The sequence below is a fragment of the Thalassophryne amazonica genome, chromosome 19 (assembly GCF_902500255.1).
Source record: "Thalassophryne amazonica chromosome 19, fThaAma1.1, whole genome shotgun sequence".
NCBI classification, from domain to species: domain Eukaryota; kingdom Metazoa; phylum Chordata; class Actinopteri; order Batrachoidiformes; family Batrachoididae; genus Thalassophryne; species Thalassophryne amazonica.
In genome coordinates this window covers 41,188,509-41,205,920 of record NC_047121.1, presented here as the reverse complement: position 1 = coordinate 41,205,920, position 17,412 = coordinate 41,188,509, and the positions used below count along the sequence as shown (strand labels likewise).

Genomic DNA, 17,412 nt, shown 5'->3' with positions numbered 1-17,412 from the left:
CTGCAATTTCATGAGCTTCCACAGCGGAAACACAGTGGCAGATTCTGGCATCCATAAACCAGAACATAATATTTCTCCTGTCATGTCATCAAAGAATACTGTAAATAACAGCCCAGGCAGCATGAACCTGAGCTCATGTCTAATACATTTATTCAATCAATTTCACACAGATAGATCAACAACATATAGCGTAATTAAAAGGGGACACATCGTACAAAAATCAGGTTTTATTTACATTTAAATATAGTTGGAGTTTCATGTTAACCTCTTCCAAAATGTTCTATGTAGAATTTGGTTTGTGCTATAAGCACAAATAAAATGGCTCATTTTAGATGACTGTGATACAAAGTGTGGACAGAATTCCACGTGAACTTGTGCTTTCTCCGTGAGGCACACTAACCGAGTCCCTGTATCCCATTTGTGGCACACCTACACAGTCTGCTGAAAAGAGATGCAACCCACCTCCAAAGGCAGGGGAAAACATGGAGCGTTACCAAATTTCTATTTAAAGCTACAGTGTGCGAAATTTATGGTGAGGTTGCAGATTGTATTACATCATCGCCAGTCACAATTTTGTTTCCCTTCATGTTTTTGCTTCTATGGAAATGAGGATTCATGTTCCCTTGCCTTCTTTTGTGATATGCAATATGTATGATGCTCCATCTCACAAAACTGGAGTTATCAAACTCATTAGCCTGCACTAGCAATCAGCAAACAGCACATAGGGGAGCTACCATCGATTCCTCTCCACCCCATTCAGTCTTCTTGCAGTCTTCTGGTACAAAGTATGACAGGCAGATTAAGTATGTCTTTGTTTGGGCTACTATATCAACATGGCGGCCTCCATGAGGGGGTCCATTCTCACGTAGATATGAAAGGCTCATTCTGAGCTACAATGTGTCATATTTTAAGTAACATACTGATTTGTTGTTGCAGGTAAATTATACACTAACGAATAGATGGTTATAAATGCTATACTCCATTTTTTTCCAAGAAACACTCCTAAATCATACACACTGTAGCTTTAAAGAAGCTTGAGTCCTGAACATTATTGTTTTAAGAATGCATCTCCTCAGGGTCTATAAACATAAAAAACTGTGTTTTTTTAAAGACACCTGGTTTTCTGTACTACTTTGTTTGTTTGTTTTTTTTTTTAAGTATCAAATCAGCTCTTTAAAACTGAACCCAAGAACGCTCGTCTCATTCACTCTCATTGCTATCACTGTCTGAGTAAGCACCCAAAAGGCTGAGAGACGATGATCTGCTTTGCATGTTTGTGGGTTTTGCAGCATTTGGACAACCAGTTGAATCTGTAAAAAAAAAACAAAACATGGAACTTAGAATGTCACACCTTTCACTCAAGGATAAAAACAAGCAGGTCTGTTGTTAAAAACAAAAACAAAAAAAAAATTTGAAAAAGCAATAAATTAGCTTGGTGAGGACAGTGCCAAAGTCCGCAGCATATAAACACACATAAACACTTTAAACGTCTCACAGTTACGCTACAGAGAGAATTTCACAAAAGCTGTTTATTTTAAAGAACCACAGCATCCACAGTTTTCATACATTATTATTACACTGTAAGAGGTTCTCCTGTATTACCTGACTTTGAGGAGGGAGGAACAGGTGCTGCTACAGGAGCCAGTTTATTTAGAGCCGCTGCCGGTTTCTTTCGCACCAACGACCCCAAGGCTACCCCACCAGAGAGTGTTCCCACGCTCCTCTCCCAGCTCTCCATCTTCATCTTTTTTGTTGCTCCCTGCAAGGACACAGCAAAAGACAATCCACTATTCTGTGCTCACTTTGGCTTTTATTTTGTATTTTGTTTTTGTGAACACTACAGTAAGAAGGGAGCGCCTATAAATATCTCAAACTTATATATACTTCCAGGTTTCTGTCACCTTTTTTAGTAAAATACAACCTTGTACATTCTCAAATCTTAAAATTTTACATTACAACATTTTCAGCTCTGTTGAGGGTCTTTGTCCAAAAATATGGCACATAAGCGGCAGTAATGCAAACCTAAAACATTGCAAATATTTGCTCCATGTCTGCAGACAGGCTTTTAATTTGGGACTTTAAACTTACTGAAATTGACCAGTTAGGCTTACTTGAGTGTCTGTGGATTTGTCACTGGTGAGAATGTCTGTTGGTTTGTCTGTCTTTGATTGCTGTTCCGGCACGGTGTTGCTCTCCTCCTCTTCTGAGTCTGAATCTCTGAGTCTTTTAATCAGCGCACACTCCAACATCTCTCTGTGGGGCAAATGAAGCAGACATTTCAAAACATTTTTCACTGCGGATCTGTTCTCTGGCTTGATGATTTCCATGTGAGAGAAAGCAGATTCAAGGTTGATTAAATAAAAATACTGTGAAGTTCAAGGGGTATGTTCTGGGGTTGGAATACAAGGGTTCCAGCAGTCGGATCCAGAACTCCCCAATTATAACAAGGGCTGCCCAGGATTTGATCCAAATATAATTTTTCAATGTAAGACTCTTATTCTCAACAGCAGAGCTGTCCAGGTGGAACAGTACTTTGACAGCAATGTTGTCAACATCAACACCTGAACCAAACTGAAAACACACCAAGCTGGCAACACACTTGATGAATGCAGTCAGAAAGTGCTCATCAAATTCTGACCAGATGCTCTGAACTTGCTCCTCATCACCTGCACTGTTACGTCCAATGCTTATGCCCAGAAACTACACAAAGTCAATGCCCTGATGTTTATGTTCCACCTGCATGTGAAGTAAATTCTGCAGCATAATTAACAGCGAGTGAAGCTTGCTTGTAAGTGCATCCACTGAGCTGATCATCCTAATTAAATATTGATCCTTCCCCTGCAGCTCTTAGCTGAACTCAGTGAGCAGATCAGTGAGGTTTGTCAGGAACACTAAATCAGGAAGCCACGGGTCCTCTAGCTGTGTATATTCTACATGCTTTTAAAGCTTCTGAAAATCTTTGATTTCAAACAAGTCAGTAAATCTAATAATAAAAAAATGGATCTCTGCTTTCAACTGTGTGCAGCACCAGGTCTGTGCCCGACTCTTCCATGTGAGTACGGAATACGCTTTCCTAGTTTCCTGCCCCGAATGGAAAGCATCATCTTTATCGCAACATCCTTCACATCTTACATGTTTAAACTCTTCCTGATGAATGATAAGTAAGATAATTAATAATACAGAAGTCCATGAACAAGTCACTTTATTGCCACACTGCAATGTGCACAAAAGTGTGGAAAATATCTTTCACTCTATCATGCATCCAAAAACCATTCTGATGTAAAGATGTGACTGTGCCACATCTACCACATCAGGTGACTTTCCAAAGTGGAAAGAAAAACATTCACATTCATCAGCATTCGTTAGATGATGCTACTGAACATCCTCTGCTATTCCCTTGCATTGTTGTGTAATAGACAAGATATCTATTTTACTCTTAAACGTCTGTTTCGTAGCTTCTGTGGACCATTGTGAAAAGCCGAGTCCAAAGAAAGGACAGGCAGGCATGAAACATGAAGGCATTTGTGTTTCTGATTATTTATTAATGCTTCTGGCACATTTGCATGTTGCAAACTTAGCTAGCCAACTAGTTAATTAAGGGCAGCAATGCAACGTACCCAGTGACAACTTCTAGCTGGTAACCTGGTGTACTCGACACGCAATCCAATGTGATGCCACCGTCATGTTAAAGTGTGCCACACAGGTTAGGACACCAGACGTCACACAGTGAAAAATCTGAGTGCTGACACACATTTGATTTTGCATACATGTGTCATAACTGATTGGGAATCAGTCTAGTCGGTTGTGATGGAGCGCTTGCACACCCTTAATATAGCAGCATGAGGTTTGATGGCACAGTTCTTTATTTTTGAGTTGCCTCTAGCAAACATAGTTTGCTCTTCATTGTGCAAAACACTAAAGATGTAAAAGTTTTCCATTTACCATATTTTCCAGAGTATAAGTCACGCCTGTCAAAAAATACTCCTTGAAGAGAAAAAAAAAAAATAAGTTGCACCTTTTTCTGTTATGAGCTCTTTAATTTAGGATTCTTCTGCATTGTTGTAGTGTATTTTTTAATCACTGTCATTTATTATTTTATTACTGGAGTTTATTTTGTTTAGTGCTTTGATTCTTGAGAAAGTTCTTTATAAATAGTCATTATAATTACTATTATTAACAACACTTCCTACTTGGTTCATCTCGCTGTCTATCCCAATTCTTTTTCATCAACCTCTTTCTCCTTATGGTTTCCTGAACATCTTCATTCCACTGCCAAGTCTCCTTGTCTTCTTTCCACTGTCCAGATGTCACACCCATTACCTTCCTAGCTGCCTCCCTCGCCACATCTGTAGTGTTTTTCCAGTTGTCCAAAATTGCTCACCTACTCACTGAATTCACACAAGTCTTTCTTCTTCAGCTTCCACAATCTGATCCTTTGTTGAGCTCTGACTCTCTTCCTCACCTCTAAAAACCACGACTTATATTCCAGAAAATACAGCACCTCTCTTTTTGGTCATTTAAAACAGTTATGACTCACTTTGTTTCTCGCTCATCCTCTTCTTTCTCCCTTTCCCTCTCTCTCTTTTCCAGCTCCCGATACTGGTCAATCATGCTCTCAAAATCCACCTGAGCCTGCCTCTGGTTCAGCTCCTTCAGTTCCTGCAGGTTCTCCAGAACTTCCATCTCCATCTTGGAATCTTTTGTACGATTCTCCAAGACCTGGAATTAGAATGGGGAAACCATTACCTCCTGAATCCCAGTGTCTAAACACTGTACATAACCAGAATTTGTCTTACACACCAACCTTCATTGGGTTGTTCAGCTCTTCCTCCTCCCTCTCTGTCTGGAGTCTCTTCTCTTCTTCCTCAATTAATTTCTCTGCCTGGAAGTTTCGGGTAGCACCGTGTTCCATGGCGTAATCTGTGTTTTCTGGGTCTGTCTTTAGTCAGAACATGAGACATAGGTGTGAGAAATTATCTTGTGTATTATGTCAAACACAACATTTACAGTAAATAACACTAAATTTACTTTCATAACATCTATTTACTTAAATAATTTATCAATAAATATCCCTACAAAAAATTACAGCAGTAAATTCTCTCACCTTAAATGTAATCTCAGCAAGACATCTGGTACATTTGATATAGAAGCGGAAGATAGGCAGCCCCATGTACAGTTCATTCTGAACAGTCTCCTTGCGTGCGTTGAATTTCTTCCCTTTGTAGATGTACTCACCACAGGTTTTACATCTGAAACAATCAGAGAAGTGATGCCAATGACAACAATTATATTGATCATTTCCGAGCATGTTGAAATCCCTGTTGTTAAGAGGTACTTGAGATCATATACCAAAGTAAAACCAAAGAAGGGATAATAATGATCAAATTAAGGAAGAACAAGACAACAAGACTCCATTCTGTGTGACCAATTTGCCAGGCATAACCTATCCTTAGATATATTTCTATTTACACAATTAGCAACAAACAGGAACCATAATCCATCAAACTGCCACAACAAATAATATATATATATATCCAGTACAACATCAGCAGAGTAGTCACAGCACCTTTAATTGGCTCATTCAGAAAACTTTATCCAAAAATAAAGCCTTTAGAATAGTCAATGTTTTGTACATGATATGAAATGCTACAGTGATTTACACACTGAAAATAGGCCACAAATAAAATAATCATATAATTACTTCTCCCAGCTCACACTTTAGCTAGAAGCAGTCAGCTCCATCTTCCTAAAGGAAGACCACCTCCAGGAAGGCTTATTTGTTGAGCAATTAATTAAAACTGCACTCAACACTACACCCTCATCATTATCCTCTTATCTGGACAACTATCTCAATTATGGTTCAAAGTATGGCATCTACTGGCACTACTGTGATATCCTGAAGGTAAATATCAGACATCTGATACATATTGTACACATTTATTAAATAAATGTGCTGTCAGGTTGCAACCGTTTCTTCAGGTTACGCTGAGAAGGGCTATCAGCTAAACCATGCGTATTTAATTACTGCTGTAGTAGCCTAATAACAATACTTCTTTGCCAACGAGCTACCTACTTATAAAGATGACAAACATCACAAAGACATTTTATATAGCATTTTAGTACTTTTATGCCAAATATTTACTAAAACTGTTAAATTCATAAGATATAAGATAAATACACAAGTATGCTTATGATATGAATGTCCTATAAACACTAACACAAAGAAGGATGAGAAAGATGTACCTCATGTTGAAAGGAGCCATCAGTCTGACAACATACTGTCGATCTTTGGGTAGTTTAAGTTTTGGGATTTTTGATGGATCAAAATCCGGAGGGTAATATTTCTGTAGAAGACAGCAGGATAGACAAATGAAAGATGCCATTTATTAGGAAGAAACAAAGTTGCTATTCAGTTGTCAGGTAGAGCGGTTTCTGTAAAGGTATTTAGCTACAGACTACTGTTAGTGGTTGGTGCAAGCCTACTGCATGAATTGGGACCTACAAGGGGTGATTGAGAAGTTTTGGGCCTGACCAAAAACAACAACAAAAATGTAAGAAAGAATGTGTGAAATTTCAACTTACTGGGTGCAACGTTGATCAGAATGCAAAAAAAAAAAAAAAACAAAAAAAAAAAAAACGGAGAACCACACCCTACTTTTATTGGGTCAGGCTCAAAACTTCTCACTCGTCCCTCGTACCTACCATTTTACACTAGCTGTTTTATACATGGTTGGAAAATGCCATCTGTAGAGTACGTGGACTCTCAACAAGTTGCAAATGCATTAAGAAAGTACAAACTTTCCCTTATTTATTTAAAAAGTATGGCTGGGAAATGTAACCCAATCAAGAAGGTCTAAATTGTCAGGTAGTCCCCAACAGACAATAGGGACTAATACAGATAGGTTTTCAACACACACACACACACACACACACACACACACACACACACACACACACACACACACACACACACACACACACACACACACACACACACACACACACACACAGAGGAGCCCTGCGAGAATGGTATAGTAGGCTCTATACTATAGCCTGTTTATATATTTATCCTGGAGAATGTAAATACCTGCATTTTGAGTGAGATGACAATACAAATCAGTCTAAAATGTACAGTAAGTACAAATTATATGTAAATTCTAAAAAAATAAATAAAAAAAAACATTAAAAAAGGGAGGGCAGCAAATCACATGGTAACACTGATGTCCACAGTGACATCAGTGTTACCATAGTAAACTGGCTAGAGGAAATGGGCTAAAAGTGCAGTTGCTGTATTGACATCATCACTGGATTTACAATATTTGGAGCAGAATGGCATGATGCTGCAGCAAATATGGTCAGTACTGATAATGATGCCCACTATCACAGTGTAGTAATGATTTTTTTTAAGATTGGAGTTCTCTCCCAAGAGAAATGTACACTATATTTGCGCTAGTACACCATATTTACAGACATCTGCTACAAAATTAAGTGTACCATACTCAAAAATGCAATAAGAAACATGCTACAGTAATAAAGGGTCAGTATTAACATGCTGACACTCTGTAATGCTTGCTGTCACATCATAGGACTTTTTTTTTTTTTTACACCTTTACTCTATAAGTATTTGATCCAATGTTGATTTTGCAAGTTTTCCCACCTACAAAGAATGGAGAGGTCTGTAATTTTTATCATAGGTACACTTCAACTGTGCGAGACAGAATCAAAATCACATTGTATGATTTTTAAATAATGAATTTGCATTCTATTGCATGAAATAAGTATTTGATACAATAGAAAAACACACCTTAAGATTTGGTACAGAAACTGTTGCTTGCAATTACAGAGGTCAGACATTTCCTGTAGTTCTTGACCAAGTTTGCACACAGCAGCAGGGATTTTGGTCCACTCCTCCATACAGATCGTTCAGGTTTCAAGTTTCAGCTTCCTCCAAAGACTTTCTATTGAGTTCAGGTCTGGAGACTGGCCAGGCCACTCCAGGACCTTGAAATGCGTCTCACGGAGCCCCTCCTTAGTTCCCCTGGCTGTGTTTCAGGTCATTGTCATGCTGGAAGACGGGCCACAACCCATCTTCAATGCTCTTACTGAGGGAATGTGGTTGTTTGCCAAAATCTCACGATACATGACCCCATCCATCTTCCCTTCAATATGGTGCAGTCGTCCTGTCCCCTTTGAAGAAAAGCATCCCCAAAAATGATGTTTCCACCCCCATGCTTCACAGTTGGGACGATGTTCTTGGGATTGTTCTCATCCTCCCAACACGGCGAGTGGAGTTGATACCAAAAAGCTCTATTTTGGTCTCATCTAACCACATGCCATTCTCCCATGCCTCCTCCAAATCACCCAACTTCAACTTCAAACAGGCCTGGACATGTGCTGGCTTTAGCAGGGGGACCTTGCGTCCCCTGCAGGATTTTAAACCATGACGGCATAATGTGTTACTAATGTAATCTTTGCGACTTATTGACCAGGTCCTCTCGTGTAGTTCTGGGGTTCTCGGAATCATCCTTACCCCACGAGGCGAGATCTTGCATGGAGCTCCAGACTGAGGACTTTGCAGAATGTGAGACTTTGCTGTATTGTCATAAAGGATCAGAGAAACTGTCCAGAGTTTTTATACAAGTCCCTTCGGTTGCTCCCTTGTTTTTCACACTTGGGGTCATCACAGGAGATCTAAGGTGGATCTGCATGTTGAATTGGCACAAGTTTTACACCGGATGCCCTTCCTGAAACAACTCCACATTACATGGAGAAATGGGCAGGGGTGGGCTCACAGATTTATGTACAACTTAAAATTTTACTGAAGACAGGATTGAGAGCAAAGATGAAATTGACTGACCACTGCCCTCTACAGGCAATATGGGACCATTAAGGTGAAGACTGTTCAGTCTCCTTTTTAAGATTATCACCATAACATTTAAAAATACCAGAAATTTCTGTTTGGTGTACATCAAAAGAGTGTTCAATACTGTATGAAACTCGCACACGAACTGCCTAAATTAACAACAGGTCGTTCCCAGGCAAGTTCTCCTTTAAACTGTATTTAACAACACCGCTACACCAGTCATTCGGTATCGTTTTACATTTACAGCAAACGTATTTTGTGACAGGAAGGTGTTTATTTGTGACTTGTGAAATTCTTAAAACCTCACCGATTTAGCTTAACGCTATTAGCATACACTGTTTGTCATACACCACTGGGTCAAGACTTTTGTAATATGTTAATTAAAAATACTTACATTCAAAACTTTTCTTTCAGACATTACTGTATTTACAGGAACACAACAATCCGAAAATAAATTAAGATTTTCACAGTTAAACACTAACGTAGGTCTTCGTTTCCCTCAACCTCTTCTTCTTTTTTCTCTTCCTCTTGTATGACGCTTGACATCCACCTTGAAAGTGTACTACCGCCACCTACTGGAATGAAGTGTGGGCACAATTCGCTTTCCCCCTCGTGATCATAATTCAAATGAAAAAGCACCGGATGCTTCCATACACCCAGAGACTAGAGGCTCTCCACAAAAATCTCACTCTCATTACAACAATTATTTAAAAAAGTTGTAGCGACAGTGGAAATCAAAAGCAAATTTTCAGCAATCGGGTACATCCAAGATTCACACACCAGATCTGCACACAGTCATGCCAAACACAAAAGCATAATCAAAACAGTGAAATGAATGTTTGAAAGGCTGTCTTGGACTAACATATGCATGGATGCGATTGCACTCGAAGCAAAATATCACTGCAGCTGGGTGCAGATCTTGCAGGTCTTGGTGGAATTAAAATTTAATATTTCTATTCCTCTTCCATATACTTAAGTGTTTTGGATGTTTTTTCCCCATGTGGTAATATCACCAAGGACATGGAAACAGTGTAATTTTCCAGCTTTCTTGGATTTTAATTTAATATTAAAATTCTGAACTGGATCTTTCTTGAACTTGAACTTATTTATTTTGGCACACAAACTCGACAATAACATAAACTGATACACAAGACAATTCCACAGTGCCATGTGTGACCAAAAAGGGAGTGAGCAGAAGCAAAGCTTATAAACGCCCACCACATATATACATACATACATACATACATACACATTACCAACCCCCAGAGCAAGCACACAGGTGACAGGTAAGGAAAACCTCCCTCTGATGTATTGAGGAAGAAACCTCAAGCAGACCAGACTCTAAGGGGTGACCCTCTGCTTGGGCCATGCTACAAACACATTTAACAACACAAACTCAAATCCCATTATCATAAACATATCTAGTGAACACCGTGTCTTTGTCTACATACATATTTACATACATATATACACACACCAACATACACCTACATATACATACATAATTACACACACACACACACATATATATATATATATATATATATATATATATATATATATATATATATATATATATATATATATATATATATATATATATATATATATATATATACCTCTCGTCCAGTGACCAGTGGGACATGTTCCAGCTCTGCCGTGACTCTTAAATGGAATAAGCGGTTTTAGAAAACAAGTGGATCTTTCTTGTGAAACAAATTAAGTGTTAGAGTTATACTTTACTGGACCTACCTTCAGTGAAGACAAAATGCAATTTTATTGGAGATATTAATGATTGAATATGAGGCAGTAATGAGTGAAGTATTGACTTTGAGCTCAGCCACAACTCAGGGTCACCTGAGGTCAGACGCAAAATGCTTCCTATGTCCGAAAGAGTGTCTTGTTTAGAGATGACTCGGTGAAAGCTTCATGCTTTAGTCATAATACGCATAATACCTTCCATAAATATGCAAGATTATCTGTCCTACTATAAGCATAAGTTAAAGAGAACTGTGACAAGAGAGTTTAAGAAGACATGAAACACTTGCGGTTTTGCAGAAATAAGACAAAAAGATAAAGTGTATGTGTCATGACAGGAATGTCTGTATCATACAACCACATATATTTAATAATTATACAGCACTAAGGATCCATAATGCAATCAATACACGAAAAACAATGTTCTATATTACAACAACTAAACACGTCAAAGAAACTCATAATATCAATTCTCTTGTATTATTCAGTATGAGTGAGTCACTGTCGCTCCGCTGACTGCCGTTATGTGTCCTTAGGGACACGTTCCGGGGTGACAGAGGTTATATACCAAAGGAAATTGGATGTTGATTACAGATTGGTGTCAATGTGGGGTTAATCTGACGTCTGATTTCAGCTTTATTGAAGAGCAGTGACATCAGAAGACGGCCAGAATCTATTGGTAGAAGAACATGACTGAAAGTGTTAAAGGTCAGGTGATGATGGTGATAGTGATGATGGTGGTGATGGTGGTGGAGGTGGGGGGGGGGATTGTCGTCACAGTAAAATGTCACTCAGTTTTTACTCATGTGTTTGCATGCATTCAGATGTGTTCATCTGAAATTGGTTATTTTGCATTTACAAAAAGTAAAATCAACCAGTCATTCTTGGTGAAAAGAATTTCAACATATTTTCGTGTGGCTCAGCTAAAATGGAATACGAGGAACAAAAACAAAGACAAGCTCAAAACAATATGTGTTGAGCAAATTGTAAATTCACAGAACAACAGGCACTCAGAGAGCACACCCCTCTCCCAGCCCTCTGTTTTTCTCTATTTACATTTTCCTTTGACAGGACCTTTGATCCCAATCATTGTTCTTTGATCCTGATCCTTGAGGGACAATGGTTGAAAACTAGCTCTCGAGCTAATACTGACACATTTACAGAAATGTTCATTAATGTGTACTGTCCTTGTGAAATAAACTAATAAATAAATAAATAAATAAATCTGTGCTCATGTTCCCAACCTTTGATCCTGCTCACTGAACTTATATCACAATGGATGATCTTTTTTCTGAACTTTGACTGTGATCCCACCCCTTTGATCCAGAGCTGTATCCCTGATCACTCATCTTTAAGTCTAAACTTTGATCTGGATCACTCTTTTGTGATCATGTTTGCAACATTGATCCTACTCACTGAACTTAACATCCTGATTGGTGATCATTTATCACAATCTTCAGCCTTGATTACTCATATTTGATCCTGTTCACCTACCATTGATCTTATTCTGTGATTCTGATCACTCACCTATAATCATGTTCCCAACCTTTGATCCTGTTCCCTGAACTTACATCCTCATGGATGCTCTTTTTTTGCAGAACTTTGGCCGTGATCCCTGACCTGTGATCTTGAACCTTAACCATGACCACTCAGCTTTCAGCCTAAACTTTGATCCTGATCACAGACCCTTGATCCTGATCTGTGATGCTGGTCAGTGACAATGTTCCCAACCTTTGTTCCTGTTCAATGAACTTACATCTTGATGGATGATCTTTTATCTCAAACTCTGACCTAAAATCACCCAGCTTTGTTCCTGAACTTTAACTCTGATCATCACTCATGTTTGAGCCTAAACTTTGATCCCAATCACTGACCTTTGTTCCTGATCTGTGATCTTAATTGCTCCCAACCTTTGATCATGCTCACTGAACTTATATTCTGATTGATGCTCTTTAATCCTATTTGACCATGATCACTCTTCTTTGATCCCAAATGTTGATTCTAATCACTGTTTTCTTAGCCTGAATTTTAAACCTGTTTGCTGACTTTACATCACAAGCTTTGATCCTGATCCTCAACACTGTATTCAGATCCTAATTTATTGTTGGATTGATTCTATAATAATGATCAACAATTTTTCTTGTCTTTTGGCTGCCCCTGGTTATTCAGGGTCACCATAGCAGGTCCAGTACAAATCTGCATTGAGATACGGCACATGTTTTACACTGGTTGTCCTTCCTGATGCAACTCCAGTTCTACACTCACACACATTTTCCCAAGTTGTTTCCCACCCAAGTACTAATCAGGACCCACCCTGTTTTCCTTCTGGGATCTGACGGGATCAGGTCTGCACAAAGCAGACTATCTGCTAATCAGAATCAGTGGTGTAGGTTCCTACATGAAATGCAAGATCAAAATCAACTGAATCAAGAGCAAAGATTGTAGCTCAAATATCAAGAATCAAAAGCAGAACTGGGATAAAAAGAACACAGAACCAGTGCCATCCAAGATTTCTGACATCTGCCAAGGGTTGACGAGGACTCAAAATAACAGATATGTGATTGTGACCCGGACTTTACCTGGATCTGGATTCCACAACACAATGCAATAATTCCATACTGATCCAGAATGGGCCGACTGATCAAGACATTGTAATCTGATATTTAACTCACAAGCTGAAACAAAATGCTGTCTTCCTGATATTGGCTTTACATCGTGATGTTTTATCCTTGAAGTAGTTTTGATGTAATCCTTAACGGTGTACAAAGTGAAATCCTGATCCAGAATCCGGATCTAGATCCAGACCACCAACAAAATGTAATGGAGTCTTCCAAGGCCTAACACCAGTGTGTGGTGAAAATTTGGTGAAAATCCTTTAAGTAATTTTGACATAATCCCCAAAATCCGACAAAGTGAAGAGTACAAATTGAAATCCTGATCCAGAATCCGGATCTGGATCACCTCCAAAATTCAGTGGAGTTTTCCATGGCCTAATATCTGTCTGTGGTGCAAATTACATCAAAATATGTGCAGTAGTTTTGACGTAATCCTGCTAAAAAACAGACAAATCAATAAACACCAATGACTTAATTATGACCTTGGCGGACATAATCAAGAATCAAAGCTCAAAGATGAATGTAGAAATCTTGACTCAAGCTTCATCCCTTGATCCAGAGCTGCACCAAAATTTAATCCCCTCTTTCTTGACCCAAGCCCTACCTCTCCATCAGATTTCATTGAAATCTGTTCTTTTGGGATAAGCTGCTGAGAAACAAAGAAAGGGATGCACAGCACCGGCTGCTCTATCTCCTTTTACATATTTTATGAATTGTAAATCCACCTTTAACCTCATTCCGCTTCACCATGTCAGGTTCTTCCTGTGATTGTCAAAGGTGCTGAGCCGTGTCAACCAACGTCAACGATTTCATGAATATTTCAGAGACTTCCTCAGTCTGAACATGCATATATAGAAGGGGTCTCTTGTCCAACACAACCTAAATCCTCCACACACCAGGAACATTCTCACGGTTTCTCCACTCGCTCCTGTGGTTCAACACCATGGTCAACACCCGTGTTCTCCTGCTTGTGGCCTTCTGCTGCTGGATCGCTCAAGGAGAGGTCTCCTCAGCGGAGAAGCGCTCGCAGGATTTTCCTTCGAAAAACCAACAGGAGAAGGACCTGGTGAGAGAGGGCGATGTTATAAGAGAGACAGTGTGACTTGAGGATGTAAATTTGTCCTAATTTGAATTTTGCTGCATTCTCTTTTGCAGATTGATGCGTTGCAAGAAGTTCTGGAGAAGTTAAGGAGCAAAGAGACTCCCTCAGAGAAAAAGCTGGGCTGGCTACCTTCGGTGAGTAAAATCAATCGGAACAGCAAAGTATCATTTATGGCTTCTCAGAGCATGTTTGATTGTGAAAATACGTCTACAACTTCAACTTAAATCGCTTTTTTTCCCCAAACTTATTTTGTCTTTTCAGTGTGATGCAGGGGAGCCGTGCGCAGTACGTAAAGGTGCGCGTATTGGCACGTTGTGCAGCTGTCCACGCGGCACAGCCTGTAACTTTTATGTGCTCAAATGTTTGTGAAAATTGGAAACAAATTATACATACTGTATATACGAGGGCTGTCAATAAAGTATAGGTCCTTTTTATTTTTTTCAAAAACTATATGGATTTCATTCATATGTTTTTACGTCAGACATGCTTGAACCCTCGTGCGAAGTCATCCAGCCCCTCGTCGGAATTCCTTTGTCTGAGAAGTTGCTGAGAGACTGGCGCGTTGTTTGATCAAAATTTTTTCTAAACCTGTGAGACATATCGAAGTGGACACGGTTCGAAAAATTAAGCTGGTTTTCAGTGAAAATTTTAACGGCTGATGAGAGATTTTGAGGTGATACTGTTGCTTTAAGGACTTCCCACGGTGCGAGACGTCGTGCAGCGCTCTCAGCCGCCGTCGTCAGCCTGTTTCAAGCTGAAAACCTCCACATTTCAGGCTCTATTGATCCAGGACGTCGTGAGAGAACAGAGAAGTTTCAGAAGAAGTCGGTTTCAGCATTTTATCCGGATATTCCACTGTTAAAGGAGATTTTTTTTAATGAAAGACGTGCGGACGGGTCCGCGCGTCGGGACGCAGCCGGCGCGGTGCGGCGGCACAGGAAAAACACCTCCGTGTTGATAACCATTTGTAAAATCCAGGTGGCTTTTGATGGCTTTCAGTGGAGTGAGTGTATGAGAAATTGTTTAACAGCAGGACATGTTCCAACTTGTCCTTAAGGCTTCCAACAGAGGTGTTTTTCCTGTGGCGGAGCGTCGCGGCGGCTGCGAGCCGACGCGCGGACCCGTCCGCACGTCTTTCATTAAAAAAAATCTCCTTTAACAGTGGAATATCCGGATAAAATGCTGAAACCGACTTCTTCTGAAACTTCTCTGTTCTCTCACGACGCCCTGGATCAATAGAGCCTGAAATGTGGAGGTTTTCAGCTTGAAACAGGCTGACGACGGCGGCTGAGAGCGCTGCGCGACGTCTCGCACCGTGGGAAGTCCTTAAAGCGACAGTATCACCTCAAAATCTCTCATCAGCCGTTAAAATTTTCACTGAAAACCAGCTTAATTTTTCGAGCCGTGTCCACTTCGATGTGTCTCACAGGTTTAGAAAAAATTTTGATCAAACAACGCGCCAGTCTCTCAGCAACTTCTCAGACAAAGGAATTCCGACGAGGGGCTGGACGACTCCTCCCACAAGGAGTGCTCACAGGCGAATGACGTCACTGACAGGCATGGAAAACTCACGCATGCGCACGAGGGTTCAAGCATGTCTGACGTAAAAACATATGAATGAAATCCATATAGTTTTTGAAAAAAATAAAAAGGACCTATACTTTACGGACAGACCTCGTATAAAACATCACAGCATGTTCAGAGATTTGTGATCTTTTAAAACTTGGACTGTAGTTTCTGACATTAGAATGGTAGTTTGAGTGGTTATTATTTGTAGTATTTGTGATTGCATGAAAACGTGTGGGAGTTTTTTTTTTAAATTGTGGCATCTGTTGTATATGTTTTGAACTACTTTCCTTATGTTATGTGTTTGTTCTCTTTGCAAAGTATCTTTTTCTTACCACATTTGTACAATGAAAAAGTAAATAAATTAACTCAAGTTAAAATGCCTCTGTGTGTCACATATTAAAGGCGCCATATTCTGCAAAGCTGATTTTTATTCTTCTGCAATTGCATGTTGGTTTCATGTTAAACATCATTGAAAGTCTCACCATTCCATGATTGCACATTTTGAAATTCTGCTGTTATAAAAAAAAAAAAAAAAAAAAAAAAAAAAACGGGGACTGAAATGTACTCTTTTTAACTTTCTGTGACAGATGTGACACACGTCCGAAACTGGACTTATGTTTGCTTGGGGGTGGGGGTTGGAGCCTATCCCAGCAGTTATTAGCAGCAGCATGTCTTTGGAAATTGGAGGAAGGCAGAGCACCTGGAAGGAACCCACACAAACATAAGGAGAACATGCAAACTCCACACAGAACGGACCAGGACCTTGTTGTGAGCCAGCCAGCAGTGCTAAACCACTAAGCCACTGTGCTGCCCTTACACTTTTGTTTTTGTTCCCATTTTTCACAAAATGAACTCAAAGATCAAAAACATTTTCTATATACACAAAAGACCTATTTCTCTCAAATATTGTTCAGAAATCTGTGAAAATCTGTGTTAGTGAGCACTTCTCCTTTGCCGACATCATCCATCCCACACTCAAAAAAATGGCTCATTGGATGAACTTAATTCAATTATGTGCAGGATTTCCATCTATGTAGCCCCAACTCAAATAAAACACATCCATGCAAGACAATATAAATGAGTTGAGTTGGGACTACATATATTTATTAGATGGAATCCAATCCAATGAGTCAGTTTTTTGAGTGGATCACTCAAACAAATGACTCATTGGATTAATTCAATTCAATTATGGGCACAATTTCCATCTAATAAATACTATATGTAGCCCCAACTAAATTAAATTAAATTATCTTGCATGGATGTGCTTTATTTAAATTGGGGCGACATATAGTATTTATTACATGGAAATCCTGCTCATAATTTAATTGAGTTAATCCAGTGCATCAGTTTTTTTTTGAGTGCACCTCACAGGTGTGGCATAACAACATGCAGATTAGACAGCATGATTATTGCACAGGTGTGCCTTAGGCTGGCCACAATAAAAGGCCACTCTAACATGTTCAGTTTTATCACACAACACAATGCCACAGATGTTGCAAGTTTTG

The 17,412-nt window shown here is 39.4% G+C and overlaps 2 protein-coding genes across 2 annotated transcripts; one reads left to right on the top strand and one right to left on the bottom strand.

Annotated features, from left to right (window-relative positions):
• Nucleotides 1-133: 133 nt before the first annotated feature.
• Nucleotides 134-9,393, bottom strand: yju2 (YJU2 splicing factor homolog). Its single transcript, XM_034195621.1, has 8 exons — nt 9,258-9,393; nt 6,244-6,344; nt 5,105-5,249; nt 4,805-4,939; nt 4,538-4,719; nt 2,112-2,253; nt 1,603-1,759; nt 134-1,310 (listed from the first exon to the last, which is right to left on the bottom strand). Exons 1-8 carry the CDS (start codon nt 9,279-9,281, stop codon nt 1,201-1,203), a joined length of 996 nt encoding a protein of 331 aa, XP_034051512.1. The 5' UTR covers nt 9,282-9,393; the 3' UTR covers nt 134-1,200.
• Nucleotides 9,394-14,179: 4,786 nt separating this feature from the next.
• LOC117500710 (cocaine- and amphetamine-regulated transcript protein-like) lies at nt 14,180-14,733 on the top strand. Its single transcript, XM_034159477.1, has 3 exons — nt 14,180-14,302; nt 14,392-14,472; nt 14,600-14,733. Exons 1-3 carry the CDS (start codon nt 14,180-14,182, stop codon nt 14,705-14,707), a joined length of 312 nt encoding a protein of 103 aa, XP_034015368.1. The 3' UTR covers nt 14,708-14,733.
• Nucleotides 14,734-17,412: the final 2,679 nt, after the last annotated feature.